Consider the following 25812-nt stretch of genomic DNA (forward strand, 5'->3'; position numbering starts at 1 on the left):
TGACGCACGAAAGGTGAAAAAGTGTGTGATGACAATGATGGATTTGCATCTAACTTTCGGTCAGGTGACCTATGAACTGTCAATCATGCATCAAGCTCCACAATTATCATGTTAACATTAAATCAGTTAGATTTGTCTGGGACATTTCTCTTGCGGGACGAGAGAAGACACAAAATCAATGCATCTCTATTATTGTGCATGAATTCATGAGTTTTGCGGGAGTGGATATAAACACTGCGGTAATGGTCAGAAATTCAGCGGGAGCGGGATGAAGAAAACAGTCCCGCTATAGCAGGGCTCTACTACAATGTATAGAGCAGTAACATACAGTATTGGAATAAACTTCCACCACATTTAAAGGAGCATGAGGCTCCTTTTAAGAAATGAGACTCTCTAGCGCCACCCTTCACCACGACGGCCGTTGGGGGTACTGCAGCCAACAGCGAAGCCGGCACGGGAGAACGGGGAGAACGCGCATGCAGCGTCATGTGACGTCACATCCGCAGGACAGCACGGGAAATTTGGGCCCGAATTGCAGCACATTTTGCAGCACACAGCCTGTTCAAGGCAACGGAGAGATACACTAGAGGGCTCATTCTTTTTGGTTTGGAACGCTTCATCTGACATTATTACTAGAAAACTTAAAACGTATATGAATTTTTTGCATAAATCCTGCCTCAAGCTCCTTTAACCATGATAAACAATAAAGCTAGATTCAAAATTAAATTAAGAAAAGCAGAACTTAGCAAGGAAGTCCGTTTTAGTTAGTTGGTTTATTCTGTAATTCTGAGTGTGTAAAATGGAATATTTTTGTTGTTTGGTTCTGGCTGGTTTCAACAATTTAAGGGTTGAATTTCATCACATCTCAGATCATTTTTGTTTACATTTAGTTATGTTTTAATTGTAAGGATTGTATTTTATTGTTTTATGTGTGCAATGTTGGACCCCAGGAAGAATAGTCTTCACTGCAGGGAGGACTGATGGGGATCTGGAATAAATAAATAAACAGTAACTTGGAAAAACTGCTCTCAGGACCATCTGGACAAAATAGCTATTGGATTGGCGAATGTTATGATAAAAAAACAAGTAGTGATCTGCTATTTGTTGTTAAGTATCTCTACGCCTCACCCCATCTAGCCATTTGTGCAACACCGACAAAACCAACACAAAAGAAGTTAGTTTGGATCCTTATTACAAACTTTAGTCTACGGCTGATTTATTCAAGGATCAAAGCATACAATAAGAACCACAGAGGGGTAATATCTAGAACTGATCCAAAGGTGACAACAAATCAAATGCCAGCACAACCAAAGTGCTCCCAGTGGAATCATTCAGACGGAGAGGTGTGCAGGTCCGGGACTTAAAAGAATTTTAAAATGCACTGTGCGTGACCCGACATAAGAGCGAGGCCTTGAGAGCAAGTCAGATTCTGTTACTAATAAACAACATTAACAAAAGTGGGGATCAAAGACAGAGGGGAGTTTGTCAATTTCTACACTTGCGTGTAAAAAGCACAAGTGTCTGTTTATCTTTAAGTGCATTCATGCGCCTGTCGGCTCCGTAAGCATGTGAAAGAACTCACCGGCAGCTTTAATGGACGTGGAGATGCAGCTGGCAAGCTCAGGGGACAACACCACTGCTTTATTTCTGGTTCATGTGACACCTCAATGGCTACATGGAAGTACGGCCAATCATAAAATGATTTTTTTAAAGAATGCTGTCAATAAGCAAGATGACCGATTTAAGGGAGATATACACAAACATGGATTTTTGATCTCTGATCAAACTGAACCAGAAAGGCACATGGCAAGAAACAAAAAGAGAAACTGTAAGTTTCTGTCTAAACAAGACACGGAAAAACGTATTCATGCATTACTTTTCAGTAGGTTGGATTATTGCATCTTTACAGGCCTTAACAAGAAATCTATCAGGCAGCTGCAGCTGATCCAGAACGCTGCCGCCAGAGTCCTTACAAACACCAGGAAACTGGACCATATTACAGCAGGAAACTGGACCATATTACACCAGGAAACTGGACCATATTACACCAGGAAACTGGACCATATTACACCAGGAAACTGGACCATGTTACACCAGGAAACTGGACCATATTACACCAGGAAACTGGACCACATTACACCAGGAAACTGGACCATATTACACCAGGAAACTGGACCATGTTACACCAGGAAACTGGACCATATTACACCAGGAAACTTGACCACATTACACCAGGAAACTGGACCATATTACACCAGGAAACTGGACCATGTTACACCAGGAAACTTGACCACATTACACCAGGAAACTGGACCATATTACACCAGGAAACTGGACCATGTTACACCAGGAAACTTGACCACATTACACCAGGAAACTGGACCATATTACACCAGGAAACTGGACCATGTTACACCAGGAAACTTGACCACATTACACCAGGAAACTGGACCATATTACACCAGGAAACTGGACCACATTACACCAGGAAACTGGACCATATTACACCAGGAAACTGGACCATATTACACCAGGAAACTGGACCATATTACACCAGGAAATTGGACCATATTACACCAGGAAACTGGACCATATTACACCAGGAAACTGGACCACATTACACCAGGAAACTGGACCACATTACACCAGGAAACTGGACCATATTACACCAGGAAACTGGACCACATTACACCAGGAAACTGGACCATATTACACCAGGAAACTGGACCATATTACACCAGGAAACTGGACCACATTACACCAGGAAACTGGACCATATTACACCAGGAAACTGGACCACATTACACCAGGAAACTGGACCACATTACACCTGGAAACTGGACCATATTACACCAGGAAACTGGACCATATTACACCAGGAAACTGGACCATATTACACCAGGAAACTGGACCACATTACACCAGGAAACTGGACCATATTACACCAGGAAACTGGACCATATTACACCAGGAAACTGGACCATGTTACACCAGGAAACTTGACCACATTACACCAGGAAACTGGACCGTATTACACCAGGAAACTGTGTGGTCCAGTTTCCTGGTGTAATATGGAAAACTGGACCATATTGCACCAGGAACCTGGACCATATTACACCAGGAAACTTGACCACATTACACCAGGAAACTGGACCATATTACACCAGGAAACTGGACCATATTACACCAGGAAACTGGACCATGTTACACCAGGAAACTGGACCATATTACACCAGGAAACTGGACCATATTACACCAGGAACCTGGACCGTATTACACCAGGAAACTGTGTGGTCCAGTTTCCTGGTGTAATATGGAAAACTGGACCATATTGCACCAGGAACCTGGACCATGTTACACCAGGAAACTGGACCATATTACACCAGGAAACTGGACCACATTACACCAGGAAACTGGACCATATTACACCAGGAAACTGGACCATATTACACCAGGAAACTTGACCACATTACACCAGGAAACTGGACCATGTTACACCAGGAAACTGGACCACATTACACCAGGAAACTGTGTGGTCCAGTTTCCTGGTGTAATATGGAAAACTGGACCATATTGCACCAGGAACCTGGACCATATTACACCAGGAAACAGGACCACATTACACCAGGAAACTGGACCATATTACACCAGGAAACTGGACCACATTATACCAGGAAACTGGACCATATTACACCAGGAAACTGGACCACATTACACCAGGAACCTGGACCATATTACACCAGGAAACTGGACCATATTACACCAGGAAACTGGACCACATTACACCAGGAAACTGGACCATATTACACCAGGAAACTGGACCACATTACACCAGGAAACTGGACCATATTACACCAGGAAACTGGACCACATTACACCAGGAAACTGGACCACATTACACCAGGAAACTGGACCATATTACACCAGGAAACTGGACCATATTACACCAGGAAACTGGACCATATTACACCAGGAAACTGGACCATATTACACCAGGAAACTGGACCATATTACACCAGGAAACTGGACCACATTACACCAGGAAACTGGACCATATTACACCAGGAAACTGGACCACATTACACCAGGAAACTGGACCACATTACACCAGGAAACTGGACCACATTACACCAGGAAACTGGACCACATTACACCAGGAAACTGGACCATATTACACCAGGAAACTGGACCATATTACACCAGGAAACTGGACCATATTACACCAGGAAACTGGACCATATTACACCAGGAAACTGGACCACATTACACCAGGAACCTGGACCATATTACACCAGGAAACTGGACCATATTACACCAGGAAACTGGACCACATTACACCAGGAACCTGGACCATATTACACCAGGAAACTGGACCACATTACACCAGGAAACTGGACCATATTACACCAGGAAACTGGACCATATTACACCAGGAAACTGGACCATATTACACCAGGAAACTGGACCATATTACACCAGGAAACTGGACCACATTACACCAGGAAACTGGACCATATTACACCAGGAAACTGGACCATATTACACCAGGAAACTGGACCATATTACACCAGGAAACTGGACCATATTACACCAGGAAACTGGACCACATTACACCAGGAAACTGGACCATATTACACCAGGAAACTGGACCACATTACACCAGGAAACTGGACCACATTACACCAGGAAACTGGACCACATTACACCAGGAAACTGGACCATATTACACCAGGAAACTGGACCATATTACACCAGGAAACTGGACCATATTACACCAGGAAACTGGACCATATTACACCAGGAAACTGGACCACATTACACCAGGAAACTGGACCATATTACACCAGGAAACTGGACCACATTACACCAGGAAACTGGACCATATTACACCAGGAAACTGGACCATATTACACCAGGAAACTGGACCATATTACACCAGGAAACTGGACCATATTACACCAGGAAACTGGACCACATTACACCAGGAAACTGGACCATATCACACCAGGAAACTGGACCATATTACACCAGGAAACTGGACCATATTACACCAGGAAACTGGACCACATTACACCAGGAAACTGGACCATATTACACCAGGAAACTGGACCACATTACACCAGGAAACTGGACCATATTACACCAGGAAACTGGACCATCTTACACCAGGAAACTGGACCACATTACACCAGGAAACTGGACCACATTACACCAGGAAACTGGACCACATTACACCAGGAAACTGGACCACATTACACCAGGAAACTGGACCACATTACACCAGGAAACTGGACCACATTACACCAGGAAACTGGACCACATTACACCGGTCATGAAATCACTACACTGGCTTCTAGTGAGTCAAAGGATAGAGTTTAAAATCTTCTTGCTGGTCTACAAAGACCTGAATGGTCCTGGACCGAAATACAAGCTGGATCTGTTAGTTCCTATGAAGCTCCTTCCGGGTCTTTTCGGTAAGATGTACAAAGTTTAGAGTCATTATTCAAAATGTGCACAAACGGGTCTACCGGAAACTGTATCTCCGTTAGGTCCGATATAATCTTTATAACCTTTCCCCAAAACTCAGTGATTCCTGGGCATTCCCATAGCATATGTAGAAATGAGCCCAGTGTTCCGGGGGCACAAAATGTGCAACATGGGTCAGGTGCTAATCCCATTCCATATCTGATTCTGGGTGTTACATCGGCTCTGTGAGGGAGCGGGTGTTAACTATGAGCACTGCTCGTCCCTGGAGCAAAGTGCCTGTGTGCTCCTGACGATGATTATCAAGTACCACATGATCAGAAAATTGTTAAATTATCACATTTCTCACTCGGTTACAGAATGGGGGGGATAGCCCTTACATACATGACCGGTGTCTCCTTTTTCACACTTTTGACCAAAAGTACTGTACTGTACCTGGGAGGTGCAAAAAAATAAATGATCTAATTTCATGCCTTTGTGGAAAGCAGCTCTTTTAGTGACTGGCAAAAGGGGGAAATGTTCCTCAAAAGAAATGCCAGAATGGAAGTACCTAAAGTACCTAAGTTAAAGAAATCCATACCAGCTTGATGTCCCAGGATTAATACAAATGTTTTTTTCTTGTTTTTTGAAGGGGATTGCTGCATTACATATATTTTCTGTCAAAGTCAAAGATTCAATTTAAGATTTAAAGATTTTTATTTCTCCCATGCTTACAAGATGGGCAGTGAAATGAACCGAGCTGTCCACGGGCCGTGTAAAAATGTACAAACCAAAACAAAAATAGTCATATAATTAAATTTAATTAAATAAGTATGAAGAGCAATATTATTAAAAGTAAGAACAATGTAATAAAGAGCAAGTTGAATTTGAAAGGAATGTGTAATATTTAAATCTCCAAAGATATATGTAGTCTGCAACGTGTAAAAAGGTGCTTGTGCATGTTTCATGTTCACAGTTCACAGTTGTGACAGCCTGAAGAAGGAAACTCTCTCTGAGTCTTGATGAGGTGCAGGCGTCTACCAGTAAAAAAATCAGGGGGGAATGTGGATTTTATCATATGGGGACAGATAATTTGTGCTGATTACAAATAATATAATATATTACAAATAATAGCAGTGACCAAAACACCTGCAGAAATACTGCAGGAATGACATAGCAGCAGTTAAATGCAGCCTTCTGTAAGCTTTAAATATCCACTGGGCTTACATCAAATACATCAAAACACAACAATAAAAAACACTTTTCTGAACTTATCAATATGACTCTGTCCTTCACATGATAAGTAAAATGGATCACTGCAAAAACTCACAATCTTAACAAGAATATTTGTCCTATTTCTAGTTAAAATGTCTCATTTTAGTAAAAAAATCTTATTACACTTAAAACAAGACTCATCACTGGAAAAAACAACAATTTTCACCTGTTTCAAGTACATTTTCACTTGAAATAAGTAGAAAAATCTACCAGTGGAACAAGATTTTTTTGCTTGTAATAAGAAGATAAATCTTGTCCCACTGGCAGATTTTTCTACTTATTTCAAATGAAAATGTACTTGAAACAGGTGAAAATTGTCAAATAAGTTATTTTTCTGGTGTTATTTTTCTGGTGATGACTCTAAATGTTGAAATAGCAGTAAAACCACATTCATTGATGAAATGACATAAGGGATGGAAAGGAGGGATGGCAGTTTTACAGGGGGGATGATTTGGACCGTTTTTATTTCAGGGGGGATGATTTGGACCGTTTTTATTTCAGGGGGGGGTGATTTGGATCGTTTTTATTTCAGGGGGGAGGATTTGGACCGTTTTTTTTCAGGTGGGGATGCCATCCCCCCTCATCCCCCCTCAACTCAAGTACTGGTGACTACACCAACAGCTTGGGGCTGGGGTGGTGGGGGTCCTTCCTAATCCCTCCTGGTGTAGGTGTCCTGGAGGGGGGGGGGGGGGGGGGGGGCTCTGCTGACCTCAGCACCCTCTGCAGGGCGCTTTGGTCACAAGCAGTGCTGTTCACAAGCAGTGCTGTTCCCGCACCACTGGGTGATGTTACCAGTCAGCACACTCTCCACCATTCCACAATAAAAAAGTTCGCATGATTTCCAACGAGAGGCTGATTTACCTCAGCTGTCTCAGGTGATGAGCTGCTTCTTCACCTGATTGTCTATGTGTGTTGTACATGTCATGTCCTCAGATACAGTGGGGCAAAAAAGTATTTAGTCAGCCACCAATTGTGCAAGTTCTCCCACTTCAAAAGATGAGAGAGGCCTGTAATTTTCATCATAGGTAAACACCTGTTTTAACTGGTTATCAGTATAAAAGACACCTGTTTTAACTGGTTATCAGTATAAAAGACACCTGTCCACAACCTCAAACAGTCACACTCTCCACTATGGCCAAGACCAAAGAGCTGTCAAAGGACATGAAAAACTAAACTGTAGATCACCAGGTGGGAAGACTGAATCTGCAATAGGTAACAGCTTGGTGTGAAGAAATCAACTGTGGGAGCAATTATTAGAAAATGGAAGACATACAAGACACTGATAATCTCCCTCCATCTGGGGCTCCAAGATCTCACCCCGGGGGGTAAAAATGATCACATGAACGGTGAGTAAAGATCCCAGAACCACACGGGGACCTAGTGAAGGACCTGCAGATAGCTGGGACCGGAGTAACAAAGGAACATCAGTAACTCACTACGATCAGGGACTCAGATCCTGCAGGGCCAGACGTCCCCCCTGCTGAAGACAGGACATGTCCAGGTCTGAAGTTTGCTAGCATTTGGATGATGCACAAGAAGATTGGGAGAATGTTATATGGTCAGATGAAACCAAAATAGAACTTTTTGGTGGAAACACAACTCTCTGTGTTTGGAGGAGAAAGAAAGCTGAGTTACATCCAAAGAACACCAAACCTACTGTGAAGCACGGGGGTGGAAACATCATGCTTTGGGGATGTTTTTCTGCAAAGGGACCAGGACGACTGATCCGTGTAGGGAAAGAATGAATGAGGCCATGTATCATGACATTTTGAGTGAAAACCTCCTTCCATCAGCAGGACATTGAAGATGAAATGTGTCTGGGTCTTTCAGCAGGACAAAGATCCAAACACATCGCCACGGCAACCAAGGAGTGGCTTCATAAGAAACATTTCAAGGTCCAGGAGTTGCCTAGCCAGTCTCCAGATCTCAACCCCATAGAAAATCTTTGGAGGGAGTTGAAAGTCCGTATTGCCCAGCGACAGCCCCAAATCATCACTGATCTAGAGGAGATCATGGAGGAACGGACCAATCACTGCTCTAGAGGAGATCTGCATGGAGGAACGGACCAATCACTGCTCTAGAGGAGATCTGCATGGAGGAACAGACCAATCACTGCTCTAGAGGAGATCATGGAGGAACGGACCAATCACTGCTCTAGAGGAGATCATGGAGGAACGGACCAATCACTGCTCTAGAGGAGATCATGGAGGAACGGACCAGTCACTGCTCTAGAGGAGATCATGGAGGAACGGACCAATCACTGCTCTAGAGGAGATCTGCATGGAGGAACGGACCAATCACTGCTCTAGAGGAGATCTGGAGAACCTTGTGAAGACTTACAGAAAACGTTTGACCTCTGTCATTGCCGACAAAGGGTATATAACAAAGTATTGAGATTAACTTTTGTTATTGACCAAATACTTATTTTCCACTACAATTTGCAAATACATTCCTTAAATCAGACAATGTGATTTTCTGGATTTTTTTTTCCGTTTTGTCTCTCATAGTTGAGATATACCTGTGATGAAAATTACAGGTCTCCTTTTAACAGGAGTGTGTCTTTATGACACACTCCTGTTAAAACGAGTGTGTCATAAAGACTACTACCTTTATTGCAGTCAAGTCGTAAATGTATTTAAGTGGGATAACTTGCACAACTGGTGTGTGACTAAATACTTTTTTGCCCCAGTGTATGTGCACTCCCAGTTATCTGAAGCTGCCTCTACCGGCGTCCCGATTATCCTCAGCGTGCTTTAGTTCCTTTGTTGCTTTTGCCCAAAGTCCATAATCAGCTCCTTGGTTTTGCTGACGTTGAGGAGGTACTTGTTGGTCTGGCACCACTGAGCCAGATTTTCAACCTCCCCTCGTACGGTCGTCATTGTTGTGGACGCACCCAACCACCATCAGAAAACTTCACTATAGTGTTGGAGGAGTTGGTGGCCACACGGTCATACGTGTCCAAGTCCAGGATCCAAGCACACAGGGAGGTGTTGAGTCCTAAGTTTGCCAGCTTGGAGTGGAGTTGGATGGGGACTATGGTGTTGAAAGCTGAACTAAAATCAATGAACAACATTCTCACATATTCCCCATGGGGACTTGGTAAGTAAGTATAGAGGGTCTGCATTGACGTCACTTCCCCACTGGACCAGCCCCCTTACTGACTCTGAGTGGCAAAAACAGCTGCAACTAGTGGAGAAGACGGGATAACAGCTGATTATCGGCTTAAATTAAAGGCAGTTGGACTTGACAGTGACCCGTACAGTTACCCCAAGAACCAGTGGTCCATGGACATTAATATTTGGTACAGTTACCAAGAACCAGTGATCCATGGACATTAATATTTGGCCACCAATCCAGTTTCCTGATATTTATATGTACTTAATTTCTAGGCCGGGGAAATACACGAAGCAAAGCTTGAAGGCTTACAAAAGTCTTGACGCTTGGTCCGACTTCAAGGCAGGATTTGTTGGTGAAATTAAAGTGATGAGGACACCGAACTTTATGATTTGACCGTTTAATGTTAGCTACCCAAAAATCCAACATTACTTGACACAAAATGGGAACCGCAAATCCACGTTTCGGTGCCTGGAATCCAGTTGTTTCTGTGAATTGCAGCGATCCATTTGTCTTTCTTAAGCTTATTTTTCGTTAGTCTGTAAAACGATAACTCTTTCTTGCTAAATCTATGAGTACAGTCGATCGCACAACAGCTCTTTCCCATTTTAGATGTTTTCCAGCTCAAACTGAAAATTTAGGCTGCCACTCAGTCTTTCTGACACTCAGTCTTTCTGCCACTCAGTGGGCTTAACCCGCTGTGAAGTCGCATCTGTGACGTCATGCGCATTCCCTTTATACTGTTCTAATAACCTCTTCTGACTTTATGTAAGATCTAAAAAACACTGTAATGTTTTTCCCATTAACCTATTCATAGAAACACGTATACAGTATAAAACCTTGTATTCATCCAGCACCCGCACCATCAGCACTGGCGCCCCCCAGGGGTGCGTCCTATCACCACTGCTCTTCTCCCTCTACACGAACGACTGCACCTCAGGGGACTCTTCTGTGAAGCTCCTGAAGTACGCGGACGACACCACCGTCATCGGCCTGATCCGGGAAGGTGACGAGTCCGCGTACAGACGGGAGGTGGATCAGCTGGTCCACTGGTGCGGTCGGAACCACCTGGAGCTGAACCCGCTCAAGACTGTGGAGTTGACAGTGGACTTCAGAAAAAACCCACCGCCACTCCCCCCCCTCACCATCCTCAACAGCACCGTCTCCTCCACAGACTCCTTCAAGTTCCTGGGGTCCACCATCTCCCGGGACCTGAAGTGGTCCACCCACATCAGTTCCGTCAGGAAGAAGGCGCAGCAGAGGTTGTACTTCCTGCGGCAGCTCAGGAAATTTAACCTGCCACAGCAGCTGCTGATCACATTTTACACTGCCATCATACAGTCTGTTCTCTGCTCCTCCATCACTGTCTGGTTTGGATCAGCCACCAAACTGGACAGGCACAGACTGCAACGGACCATCAGGACTGCAGAGAGGATAACTGGGACTAACCTCCCATCTATCGACGACCTGTACCGGTCCAGGACCAGGAAACGGGCAGGTCGAATCTCTGCCGACCCCTCACACCCGGGACACAGTCTGTTCCAACTCCTCCCCTCTGGACGGAGCTACAGAGCACTGTACGCGAAAACCTCCAGACACAAAGACAGTTTCTTCCCGCAAGCGGTAGCTCTGATGAACTCTCACAACTAACAGTCTCAGAGTAACCAAACACGTGCAATAAAAATCATCCAGCACCCTCTTTAATAATCATGTCTGCCTCACTCTGCTGCACCTCTCACTTTTGCATTTCCTTTGTATAATTTCTTTTGTATTTTTTGTATAATTTGTCTGTTAAAATTGTATATAGGTTATACTTATACTTATTCTTATTTTTATTCAGAACTGTCCTTCTCACTACCTCAAACTGCTGCACCTTAAAATGTTTATACTGTAGATAATACCACATTTGTTTATTGTTTATTGTTTATCTTTACTACCAAAGAGCGAAATAACCGGAGTCAAATTCCTTGTTGGACAATGTTCGAACCTGGCCAATAAAGCTGATTCTGATTCTGATTCTGATTCCACGCATCTATGTTCAGTATACTACAGGCCCATGTATTGTTGACTAAGAAAATATGATACGGGTTTTGGGTGGCTCATTAGTGTGGCTCTCAGGTCACAAAACTGCACGGATAAAACAAGTGCTGTATACATGTGTTTGTAGCATAAAAACACTTTGAATGGTAAACGTGACTAAAAAAAGCACAATATAATGGCCATCCATTTACTATTTTAAATCACCAACACTATGAGCCTTGTATAACCTTTTACCCACAGGACAGACTCAGAAAAATGCACCATTCAGTGCAATGCTTTGAAATCCAAACTCAACTAGTTCTGTACAATTTTGCAAAATAACTTCAGGCATGCAACCAAAGTTCCAAAGGATATTACAGTTTTCGCAGTTTTCACTCCAATTAAACCTGCTGTTTCTGACATTCAAGCAGAATACAACAACAGGTAATTAAGCTCAATTTATGATGGTCAAAAAAGTGTATGCCGGCCTCAGTGCTAACAGCTGGACTGATGTGCTGCAGCTGACTGTAATGATTGATCAACTCAATAAGCTCTAAATACCAGTCAGTATTAGGTTAAGTGTGCATCAGATGTGGTTGAAGGGTAATATTTTTCACAAGTGGTGCATACTTTCCTAAGTAATTGGTGACGTGTGATTCTAAGTGTGTCGAACCAAAAGTTTGATAAAGAGCTTGTCAGAACAAGAGTCGGCCAAAGGGAAACCAGAATTTCAGTGATGATGAGTCAGATTGTGGAACAGGTTTTTTTTAATATATAATTAATATTATAATTAATCTAGAGTGTGAACTGCAGTGGTGTTTGGTATCAAGGCTATAAAAGGGAGAGCTTACAGAGGACACAAATGTATTCTCTGTGAGACAAAAACCAAGCATGCAGACCGATGATGGAGCGATCATAGAAAAGTTGAATGAGCAGCCTGTGCTGTCAAGCAGCCAAGATTTTCATAAATCTGATGCTGAAACCCTTGTGCTGTCTTCGGGTCAAGGAAGGAGGAAGGGAAGAAGGGAGGAAAGAAAGAAGGAAGGATGAAAGAAAAGAAGAAAAGAAGGAAGGAAGGAAGGGAGAAAAGAAGGATGGGAGGGAGGAAGGAAGGAAGGAAGGAAGGAAGGAAGGAAGGAAGGAAGGAAGGAAGGAAGGAAGGAAGGAAGGAAGGAAGGAAGGAAGGAAGGAAGGAAGGAAGGAAGGAAGGAAGGAAGGAAGGAAGGAAGGAAGGAAGGGAGAAGGAAGGGAGAAAACAAGGAAAGAAGGATGGAAGGGAGAAAGGAGGAAGGGAAGAAGGAAGGAGAGAGCAGGAGGAAAGAAGGAAGGAAGGGAGAAAAGAAGGAAGGAAAGAAGCGAGTAAAGAAGGAAGGAAGGAAGAAAGGAAGGAAGGAAGGAAGGAAGGAAGGAAGGAAGGAAGGAAGGAAGGAAGGAAGGAAGGAAGGAAGGAAGGAAGGAAGGAAGGAAGGAAGGAAGGAAGGAAGGAAGGAAGGAAGGAAGGAAGGAAGGAAGGAAGGAAGGAAGGAAGGAAGGAAGGAAGGAAGAAAAGAGGAAGGAAAGAAGGAAGGAAGGAAGGAAGGAAGGGAGAAAAGAGGAAGGAAAGAAGGAAGGAGAGAGCAGGAGGAAAGAAGGAGAATTAGGTCATTTTGACCCAAAGACAGTACAAGGGTTAAGATAAACAATGAGAGGAATTCATGACGTCAGACTGGAGTCAATAAGGTTTTGAACTTATAATATTATAATATAATACTTATAATATAGTAATGTTACCGTGTGAGTGTAAAGTTTGTGGCTATAATTCGGCTCTGTTTACCCTCTGTAAAAAAAAGATAAAAATATGTTTAATGAATGTAATTTTTTGCATGTAGACATATGATTTGTATTTGTAAAGAAAAAAATTGAGACTACAAAAAGGTGCCAAGAAAATAAGTGTTTTTTTTATGAACATCTGTTCATATAAAACAGAAAACTAAAAAAAGTTCAGAAGTGTCCACATTGTGCGTGATTCCAAAAGAATGTTTACCTTTTTTTTTTTTTAAATCGCTCAAACTGATTGGATAATTAGAACTCAAACGAAAATCAAACTGCTCGATCCGACAGTAGATGTTTTCATTACCTTCAACCGTAATTATGAAATTAAGCAGTTTCCCTTGGTTACTTTCTATTTCAGAAGTCCCTATTTATCTTTTTTTTTCATCTAAAAATAAAGATCTGGATTAAATCCTACAAACTAGGATAATATGTAAACATAAATTCATAAACACAAAGTGAATTCAAATCAATATATACTCCTTAAAGCCACACTATGTAGCTGTTACACTTCAAACAACAAGGAAGAGCGTAGCACAAGAAAGTTCACGTCAGTTTCTGGCAAAAATCACAACAAAGTGAAAGTACAATGTGGTAATTTAATCTGATCGTGTGAATGTGTTTGAATGTGTATGAATGTTGGTGGTGGTCGGAGGGGCCGTTAGGCGCGATATGGCAGCCACGCTTCCGTCAGTCTGCCCCAGGGCAGCTGTGGCTACAAATGTAGCTTACCACCACCAGAGAGGATGTGTATGAATGAATAATGATTTCTGTAAAGCGCTCTGGGTGCCTTGAAGGGCGCTATATAAATCCAAGTCATTATTAATCTCTCCCAGACCGTCCTTGCTCAGTAGCTTCAACAGAGCAAACGTACATCCCACCGTGTGGTCAACAGTAGTATATTAGAGGGGCAGGATTACATTTAAACCCAGAATATTCAATTAGTAATTTATAAGCAACTTTTAAATATCTTGATGGGAATAAGATCTTATTCACAGTGAAGTCAATAACAAGTGTCTCTATAGCAAACAACCCAGATTACTCAGCCATTCACATGGGCAGAGACGTGAATCGGCCTGTGTTTTAGTGCTAGATAGACACATCTTTAGTGAAGTATTAGGGCCAAACTAAGACAAAAAGAAAAATGGAAATTACGGGAAATAAAGTCATAATATTGCGAGAATCAAGTCGTAAAATTATGAGAAAAAAAGTCATAATGTTGCGAGAATAAAGTCATAATATTGCGAGAATAAAGTCGTAATATTACGAGAATAAAGTCGTAATATTATGAGAATAAAGTTGTAATATTACGAGAATAAAGTCATAATATTACGAGAATAAAGTCGTAATATTATTATGAGAATAAAGTCGTAATACTACGAGAATAAAGTCATAATATTGCGAGAACCAAGTCGTAAAATTATGAGAAAAAAAGTCATAATGTTGCGAGAATAAAGTCATAATCCATCCATCCATCCATTGTCCACCGCATTATCCGAGTCCGGGTCGCGGGGGCAGCAGTCGGAGCAGGGATCCCCAGACTTCCCTCTCCCCGGACACTTCCTCCAGCTCTTCCGGGGGGACCCCAAGGCGTTCCCAGGCCAGCCGAGTGACGTAGTCACTCCAGCGTGTCCTGGGTCTTCCTCGGGGCCTCCTCCCGGTGGGACATGCCCGGAACACCTCCCTAGGGAGGCGTCCAGGGGGCATCCTATACAGGTGCCCGAGCCACCTCAGCTGGCTCCTCTCGATGTGGAGGAGAAGCGGCTCTACTCCGAGCTCCTCCCGGGTGACAGAGCTCCTCACCCTATCTCTAAGGGAGTGCCCCGCCACCCTGCGGAGGAAACTCATTTCGGCCGCTTGTATCCGGGATCCCGTTCTTTCAGTCATGACCCAGAGTTCATGACCATAGGTGAGGGTGGGAACGTAGATCGACCGGTAAATCGAGAGCTTTGCCTTTTGGCTCAGCTCCTTCTTCACCACGACGGACCGATACAATGACCGCATTACTGCGGCCGCCGCACCGATCCGCCTGTCGATCTCGCGCTCCGTTCTCCCCTCACTCGTGAACAAGACCCCAAGATACTTAAACTCCTCCACCTGAGGCAGGAACTCTCCCCCGACCTGGAGGGTGCAAGCCACCTTTTTCCGGTCGAGAACCATGGCCTCAGACTTAGAGGTGCTGATTCTCATCCCAGCCGCTTCACACTCGGCTGCAAACCGCCCCAGTGCATGCTGAAGGTCCTGGCTCGAGGGAGCCAACAAGACCACATCGTCTGCAAAAAGCAGAGATGAAATCAAGTGGCTCCCGAACCGTACCCCCTCCGGCCCCTGGCTGCGCCTAGAAATTCTGTCCATAAAAATAATGAACAGAACCGGTGACAAAGGGCAGCCCTGCCGGAGTCCAACACGCACCGGGAACAGGTCTGACTTACTGCCGGCAATGCGAACCAAGCTCCTGCTCCGGTCATACAGGGACCGTACAGCCCTCAGCAGAGGGCCTCCGACCACATACTCTCGGAGCACCCCCCACAGGATGCCACGTGGGACACGATCGAAAGCCTTCTCCAGGTCCACAAAACACATGTGGACTGGTTGGGCAAACTCCCATGCGCCCTTGAGCACCCTGCGGAGGGTGTAGAGCTGGTCCAGCGTTCCACGGCCAGGGCGAAAACCGCATTGTTCCTCTTGAATCCGAGGTTCGACTATCGGCCGAATTCTCCTCTCCAGCACCCTGGAATAGACTTTCCCCGGGAGGCTGAGGAGTGTGATTCCCCGGTAGTTGGAACACACCCTCCGGTCCCCCTTTTTGAAGAGAGGGACCACCACCCCGGTCTGCCAGTCCAGAGGCACTGTCCCCGACTGCCACGCGATGCTGCAGAGGCGTGTCAGCCACGACAGCCCCGCAACATCCAGAGACTTGAGGTACTCAGGGCGGATCTCATCCACCCCTGGTGCTTTGCCACCGAGGAGCTTCCGAACTACCTCGGTGACTTCAGCTTGGGTGATGAATGAATCAACCTCTGAATCCTCAGCCTCTGCTTCCTCGACGGAAGGCGTGTCAGTGGGATTGAGGAGATCCTCGAAGTATTCCTTCCACTGCCCGACGATGTCCCCAGTCGAGGTCAACAGCTCCCCTCCTCCACTGTAAACAGTGTTGGCGGAGCACTGCTTCCCCCTTCTGAGGCGCCGGATGGTTTGCCAGAATTTCCTCGAGGCCGACCGGTAGTCCTCCTCCATGGCCTCCCCGAACTTCCCCGAGTTTTTGCTTCCGCGACCGCCCGGGCTGCAGCCCGCTTGGCCTGCCGGTACCCGTCAGCTGCCTCGGGAGTCCGCCGAGCTAGCCAGGCTCGGTAGGACTCCTTCTTCAGCTTGACGGCATCCCTTACTTCCGGTGTCCACCACCGGGTTCGTTGATTGCCGCCACGACAGGCGCCGGAGACCTTACGGCCGCAGCTCCGGACGGCCTCGTCAACAATGGAAGTGGAGAACATGGTCCATTCGGACTCAATGTCTCCGGCCTCCCTCGGAATCCGGTCAAATCTCTCCTGGAGGTGGGAGTTGAAGACCCCCCTGACAGGGGAATCTGCCAGACGTTCCCAGCAGACCCTCACGATACGCTTGGGTCTTCCAGGTCTGACCAGCTTCCTCCCCTGCCAGCGGATCCAACTCACCACCAGGTGGTGATCAGTTGACAGCTCAGCCCCTCTCTTCACCCGAGTGTCCAAGACATACGGCCGGAGGTCAGATGACACGACTACAAAGTCGATCATTGACCTCCGGCCTAGGGTGTCCTGGTGCCACGTGCACTGATGGACACCCTTATGCTCGAACATGGTGTTCGTGATAGACAAACTGTGACTCGCACAGAAGTCCAACAACAAAACACCGCTCGGGTTCAGATCGGGGAGGCCGTTCCTCCCAATCACACCTCTCCAGGTAACACTGTCGCTGCCCACGTGAGCGTTGAAGTCCCCCAACAGAACGATGGAGTCCCCAGTTGGGGCACTTTCCAGCACCCCTCCCAGGGCCTCCAGGAAGGCCGGGTACTCTGCACTGCCGTTCGGCCCGTAGGCCGAAACGACAGTGAGAGACCTATCCCCGACCCGAAGGCGCAGGGAAGCGACCCTCTCGTTAAGTGGGGAGAACTCCAACACATGGCGGCTGAGCTGGGGAGCTATGAGCAAGCCCACACCAGCTCGCCGCCTCTCACCATGGGCAGCTCCAGAGTGGAAGAGAGTCCAACCTCTCTCAAGGAGCTGGGTTCCAGAGCCCAGGCTGTGCGTGGAGGTGAGCCCGACTATCTCTAGTCGATACCTCTCAGCCTCCCGCACAAGCTCAGGCTCTTTCCCCCCCAGCGAGGTGACATTCCATGTCCCTAAAGCCAGAGTCGTCATCCGGGGATTGGGTCGCCGGGGCCCCCGCCCACGGCTGCCACCCAAATCACACGGCACCTGTGTCCCCTTATGAACCCTCCCGCGGGTGGTGGGCCTACGGGAGGGCGGGCCCACGTCGCTCGTTCGGGCTGCGCCCGGCCGGGTCCCGTGGGCCAAGACCCGGCCACCAGACGCTCGCCTGCGAGCCCCGACCCCAGGCCTGGCTCCAGGGTGGGGCCCCGGTGACGCCAGTCCGGGCGACGTACACTTCCTTGTTGTTTTTTCTTTCATAAGGGGCTTTGAAATAAAGTCATAATATTACGAGAATAAAGTCGTAATATTACGAGAAAAAAGTCGTAATATTATGAGAATAAAGTCTTAATATTACGAGAATAAAGTCGTAATATTATGAGAATAAAGTCATAATATTACGAGAATAATGTCCTAATTTATTAGAACTCTCCCTGTGTTAAAATGAGGAATATTGAGCATCTTGGGAATTTATATTTTGGTATCAGTTTCACAAATAAGGAAATACTTAATCTTTTGGCACATCAGCATTGAATTATTATCAGTATAAGGACTTTAAAGCAATTGTGCAAACGACTGTGTCTATTTCGAAAAAGGAACCACAGACTTGGAAGAAATTGCGTCTTTTGTGGAAGAGGAAAATCTTTATGATCATCCTCATTGTTTCCTGAGAAACAACAAAACCTCTTTGAATGTCAGCAGATGGAACCACCGCTAGTATTCTATACTATACTATACTATACTATACTATACTATAGAATACTATACTATACTATACTATACTATACTATACTATACTATACCATACAGCTCCTCTTCCACAAAAGACGTATTTGCTCTTCCTGTTAGAGTTCTCATAATATTACAACTTTATTCTCATAATATTACAACTTTATTCTCATAATATTACAACTTTATTCTCATAATATTACAACTTTATTCTCATAATATTACGACTTTATTCTCATAATATTACGACTTTATTCGCGTAATATAACGACTTTATTCTCATAATATTATGACTTTATTCTCATAATATTATGACTTTATTCTCGTAATATTATGACTTTATTCTCGCAACATTATGACTTTTTTCTTGGAATTTTAAGATTTTATTCTTGTATCATTATTACTTTATTCTCGTAATTTCCAATTTTTTTTTGTCTTAGTTTGGCCCTAATACGCTTTCCACTTTAAATCATCATTGAAAGAAATATATAAGTACATATGAATATGCTGCAACTTAAAAAGCTGTAAATATACCTTTTTTAACACGCCTTGGTTGACTTGAAACCAGAGCCTCTGCAGAACCAGCTCATCCAATTCCTTCACCTTTAACCTCTGACAAAGAAAGAAAAAGAGAAAGAGAAAGTACAATTAAGCAAGGATCGGTGAATGCATTTCAAGCACCGAGCTGAAAACACACTGTTAATCTTAAAATCTAAAGGTTCTGGTCTAAATCTCTGGTCTTGACGTATATTTGACTGATGGGATAAGTTCACAGACAGGAATCACTGAAGAAAGAAAGGCAAAGAGTCAAAATCAATCATTGTAGTAGAAGGAGAAAGGCTTACCAATCTGCTGATATTTGTGAGTTTAAAGATTTCCTCATGATAAACCCTGACAGAGTAGTTAATGGGAAAGTTGTGCTTCTGTAACAGAGAGCAAGACAGATACAATTGATTAAATGCTAATTAGTAAATTATTATGTTTCAGAGAAATGTATTCAGCATTTAACTGTAAAGTCACATCCATTTAAAGTAACACAAACGGTGTAAAGGTCTAGTAATGATTACGTTTCCATGAGAGTCAAACACAAGCAAAAGTAAAACACGTTAAGTCCAAAATGAAGTTGCATTTCTTTTTTTTTTGACTGCATATATATATATATATATATATATATATATATATATATATATAGATAATGGTTAATACCATGTTGGTAAGAACCTAAGGCATACATGGTAGGGGGTGACATCCGCTGCTAGTCCAAGACGCGAAAAACACAAGGAAACAAAGTTGTACAAGCAATTTAATGGACACATTTGTCACTGCAAACTAAACAGTCCTTTACATACATCAGACATCTATTTCTCTGTTTCTCTTTGTTAGAAAAGTGTCACAAACTCAAAAGTCCAGATAGTAGAAAGAACTCAGAACCTAACAGTTTGAACCGACCTTTCCTCAGAGCTATGGAATGATTGGTGTTTGGCCAGTGGATTGTTCCTCTATTCGTAGGTAAGTTGAAGTTGTCGAGTTGAAGCACGGGCAAAGGATAAAACCATTCAATTTCAACTAGGGCTGGGGATTGATTCAAATATCAAGAATTGATTCGATTCCGATTCTTAAGATTCAGAATCGATTATCACGATCCGATTCGATCCGATTCGATTCGATCCGATATTGATTTGGGTTACTGTTAATACAACTGTTTTTTCAGCTGTTCCATGAATTATATGACTGTCTAGTTCTGCAACATATTAATACTAGTATTATATTGAGATTCAACAGCAAGTATTGCAGCTAATGATGCTGTAAGGACCAATCAGCTCCCAGAATGCTGATAGAACTGCTTTAGGAAACATCGTGTAGGCCAGAATTATCAAACACATCCAGGGAGGAAATGAGATGGAGGAAATCGGTTTTATTTTTTCCCCATTTATGAGAATTTGGTTTTTTTTTTTTTTTTTTTTTTTTTTTTTAAATATTTTTATCCCGGTTTTTTTCCCATTTTTACCACCCCGTGCTCCTACCTACTGACAGTCCTGGGCATTGCCATCCTCTACCAACCCCGGGAGGGCCCTGCACTGAGCTCAGGTCTCCTCCTTAACCTGAGGAGTGAGCAGGCCGCATCTTTTCACCAGACAGGGTGGGGTTTCTCCGGCCGAACGTAGCGCGTGGAAGGATCACGTTATTCCGGCCGGATCCTCCCCACCTCATCTGGCGCCCCGGTTGGCCAGAGGGGGCATGTATAGCCCAGGACTGTGTGCATGTTTTTGTGAGGGTAGCTCCCATTAGCTACCCAGGGGAGCATGGGGAGAACATGCAAACTCCACACAGAAAGATCCTTTCGCCAACCCCACCCATGGTGTGGGCACCGAAGTCATGGGGGAACTAACACGCACTTCAGCACCCACAGCGTCCCCCGGCGGGAATCGAACCCAGGACCTTCTTGCTGTGAGACCGCTGCACTACCAGCTGCGCCACCGTGCCCCCTGAGAATTTGGTTTTTAACATTTATGCAAATGTAACCCCAAGACAGTACATAAAGCAAAGAAATATAGACAATGTATGCAATTATACCTGAAAACTTTAATGTTTTCATGCCTTTAAACATATTTAAAGGCAAAAACATGGCACCAGTTATTCTGGTGTCCAACAAAATATTCCTTTTTTGGGCATAAACAAAAAAGTACCAAAAGTTGTAATGTAATGATGAATTTTTTTTTTTTTTTTTTTTTTTTTTTTAAATCGATCTTTAGACATATGAATCGATTTTTAGGAATTAATATGAGAAATCGATTTTTCACACAGGCCTAATTTCAACATTTGTTTAAGTAGGAAAACACAGCACTGGCCTTGGCAGGGGACGGTTTTCTGACAATACCAGCATTGTTTTAGAACTAAATTGAATTCAATTCAATTTTAGTTATATACAGTACTCGAGTTGTAAAAAAAAGATCAGGGGGGATGGTGGATTTTATCATATGGGGACAGATAATTTGTGCTGATTACAAATAATATAATATATTACAAATAATAGCAGTGACCAAAACACCTGCAGAAATACTGCAGTAATGACATAGCAGCAGTTAAATGCAGCCTTCTGTAAGCTTTAAATATCCACTGGGCTTACATCAAATACATCAAAACACAACAATAATGTTTTCTGAACTTATCAATATGACTCTGTCCTTCACAGGATAAGTAAAATGGATCACTGCAAAAACTCAAAATCTTAACAAGAATATTTGTCTTATTTCTAGTTAAAAATGTCTCATTTTAGTAAAACAAATCTCATTACACTTAAAACAAGCCTCATCACTGGAAAAAACAACAATTTTCACCTGTTTCAAGTAGATTTTCACTTGAAATAAGTAGAAAAATCTGCCAGTGGAACAAGATTTTTTTGCTTGTAATAAGAAGATAAATCTTGTCCCACTGGCAGATTTTTCTACTTATTTCAAGTGAAAATTTAATTGAAACAGGTTAAAATTGTCAAATAAGTTATTTTTCTGGTGTTATTTTCTGGTGATGACTCTAAATGTTGAAATAGCAGTAAAACCACATTCATTGATGAAATGACATAAGGGATGGAAAGGGGGGATGGCAGTTTTACAGGGGGGATGATTTGGACCGTTTTTATTTCAGGGGGGGGGATGATTTGGACCGTTTTTATTTCAGGGGGGGGATGATTTGGACCGTTTTTATTTCAGGGGGGATGCCATCCTCCCTCATCCCCCCTCAACTCCAGTACTGGTTATATACTGTCTACTAGGTGTAATGGTACTTGTATTTGTATTGAACCGTTCGGTATAGCGTGTTCGGTTCGGAACGGAGGCGTACCGAACGAGTTTCCAAACGGACATATTAAGTAGAGGACCGCACGTTGTGGAGCAGAGCGCTGCTGCAGCTGCATTGACATAGGCAGTTGCGCTCACACCGAGAAACAACAACAGGGGCGGGCCTTCAGGAGGGGCTGGAGGGGCGGCTGCCCCTGGGCCAGAGTCTCTAGGGGCCAGGGCTGGCTGTTGATGTTTTTTTTTTTTTTTTTTTTATTTATTTTTATTTCATTTCATTTAGATGTGACGGTCGGGCCCTATCATATTTACAAGGGCCCAGTAATAAATAAGTACATTTAAAAATGTATTTAAAAAAAAAGTTCAGTGAGTTTATGACGCTAGAGAGCAGAAATATTACATCAAAGCGCTTATGTCCCACTCGCTGGTCCTCTCGCCACGATGCGCTTGTTGCGTTGAGGCACAGATATGGAGACATTATGAAGGCCCTTATCAAACTATCCCTTACAAGTGACAAAAAAGATGAGCGTGATGAAGCAAGTGCCCTCAAGAATGCCATAAGCAAATTTTCATTCATATGTTTGGTCAACGTGCAGACCAAGATTTTGGAGGGCGTAAACGCTGCCTCGCAGCAAGCGAAAGACACTGATATCCTCAAAGCATCTACTCTACTGAAAAATCCTGTCAGTGTTTTGATGGAGTACAGGGAGCAATTTGATGAGGTCAAGTCCACCTCTCTTGCTCTAGCCACTAAATGGGGCAGTCAAACACAGTTTGAAAGAAGCAGGACGAGAAAAATTAAGCGTCACTTTGATGAACTCTCTGAAGACAGCCGCCTCACTGACGCAGAGAGCAATTTTAGAGTAAACGTTTTTAATGCCTGCCTGGATATAATCATCCAGCAACTGTCCCGAAGATTCAGCAGCTAATTTGGAACAGCAAACTTGTTCGAGGCCATTCACCCCAGCACTCTGCAGCACGCACAGGATGACGAGTTATACCGAGCTGCCCGGCGGCTTACTGACCACTACATTCGGGATATCGCTCCCAGCTTCCCTGGCCAGCTGCTGTCCTTTAGGACATGTTTCAGGGACATTATGCCAAAGCAAAAAACTGTCACGGATCTAGCCAAGGTGCTGATTGTAAACCATCCAGCGGTGACTTCCACATTCAGCGAGGTTTGCACAGCCTTCATGCTCTTTCTGACTCTTCCCATCACTGTTGCAACCGCCGAGCGGTCATTCTCCAAGCTAAAACCGATTAAAAACTATTTGAGGAGCACGATGGGACAGGAGAGACTGAGTGGACTGGCCATGTTGTCCATAGAAAATGATCGAGTGAGGAAATTGGATATACAGCACATAGTGGATGAGTTCGCGGAGCGCAAGGCACGTTGCGTGCCCTTCAAATAGTGGTGAGTAAGCCTGGGACATTAAACTGCATTAATACAGAATTAAGGCGAGTGGGTTTCAAAATTATGTCAGGGTCCGACGTTATATAGCCTATATATATATATATATCACGTCTTCTCAGGAGGAAGTGCTGAGAAAAAAAACTCTCACACTGATTCATTTACTTTTTATTAATGAACTACGCCAAAACTGACAATCTTCATTGGGTTTAAAGGTCCCGGTCCTTTGCCCCGCCCCCCGGCCCGCCTCTGACTCGTTCCGCTACTGAACAACAAGCAACAGTTGTAGCCGACGTCATGGCTAATGCCGTAAGTATTGGCAATAACCCGTGCTTATTAATCACAAAACACAAGTTAAACATCATGACCTAATCCGCTCCGACCCGGTGCGTCAGTATCAGCGCAGACAGACTGCAGCTTCGCCTGAATTATGGTTCCGCGTTAAATCGACGGCGTAGGGTCGCGGTGCGGTGTGCGTCGCCGCGTACCCTACGCCGTCGGTCTGCGTTGGTGTGACGCGGAACCATAAATCAGCCACCGGGAGCAAAGGCTCGCTGGGTTGATGTTGATCCGCGGACCAAACTTGTTAAGGAGCATCAGACTCACTCTGATCTGCGCGGAAATAACGCTAAAATATAAAGAAGGCGTCCCAAAGTGTGATCTATGGTGAAATAGGAAAATTAAGATGTGTACGCTATGTGTGTAGGCTGTTCCCACTGTTCCCTCCACCTCTGCAGCGCAGCTTGAACGAAGGCATCCGGGCTTGATACGTTTACTACAAAACTTGAATCCATCAGTGTTTCATAATGATGTGCAGGAGATTCTCAGTTATAAACAAATGTGAGCAACAGCTCAAGTTTGCTGCATTCCCTTCTGTCAATGACTGACATATGCTTCATTATACATATTTGTGTGACCTAATAAATATGTCAAAACAAAGCAACTGTTTGTAGAGCCCTACTATAATAGCCACATTAATACATATCACTAACTCTTTTATGATTTAAACTGGACATCTAATCTTTCAAAAATTGCTCTGGTGCATATGTTAGTAACAACTGGAAAATCCCGGGTATGGAAGAGAGGAGAGGGACCACAACTGAGACAGCTGAGAAGCACTTATATGACGTATGAGACAGAAGTCAGCATGAAACACCATATATAAAGGTAACACATAATAATAGTGGTTTTCAGACACGGGTGAACAAATTATAGCTTTTGGTCATTCTTGTTTCAGTTTGTGCTTGAATAGTATAGGAGGAAGAGTATGTTAGTTTAAATGAATCAACGTCGCCCGGGCCGAGGTGGAGGAGTAGTGGCGATCTATAACTCCAGTCTTCAAATAAAATCAGAACCTAAATGTGACTATATTGCGTTCGAAAGCCTTGCTCTTAAAACTCCCGAGCTGGAAATCAGAGAAGCCAGTTTTGTTAGTGGTAGTGTACCGGCCCCCTGCTGGTGCTCATCTCCAGTGTCTGTTTAACATTTTAAACTAGCATTGTTAAAATGCTAGTTTAACAATGCTAGTTGTTAAACTAGCATTAAAGCTTGAGATTATCGCTGTTGACAGCGATAATCTTAAGCTTTTAATTCGCTTCTAGAATCAATGGGCATCTCACAAAAAGCAAACAAACGGACATATTGTTTTATTCACACCCTCGATCTCGTTCTCACTTATGGTGTAGAACCCGATAATCTGTTAGTGTTGCCTGTAAACTTCTTCCTATCTGACCACTATTGAATTCAACATTTGGATTTAACATTGTCAACGTTGAAGGACAAAATAGGAAGTATTACT

The 25812-nt window shown here is 43.9% G+C and overlaps 1 protein-coding gene across 1 annotated transcript in view; it reads right to left on the reverse strand.

Moving 5' to 3' along the window:
* Nucleotides 1-25812, reverse strand: part of il34 (interleukin 34) — a 144564-nt gene that overhangs the window by 42307 nt on the left and 76445 nt on the right. Inside the window, exons 4-5 of the mRNA XM_061722340.1 lie at nt 19658-19735; nt 19347-19424 (exon numbers count right to left, since the gene is read on the reverse strand). Of these exons, the coding sequence (XP_061578324.1) occupies nt 19347-19424; nt 19658-19735 (156 nt within the window). The remainder of the gene's footprint in view (nt 1-19346; nt 19425-19657; nt 19736-25812) is intronic.

Source organism: Cololabis saira, chromosome 5 (genome assembly GCF_033807715.1).
Source record: "Cololabis saira isolate AMF1-May2022 chromosome 5, fColSai1.1, whole genome shotgun sequence".
Taxonomy (NCBI): Eukaryota; Metazoa; Chordata; class Actinopteri; order Beloniformes; family Belonidae; genus Cololabis; species Cololabis saira.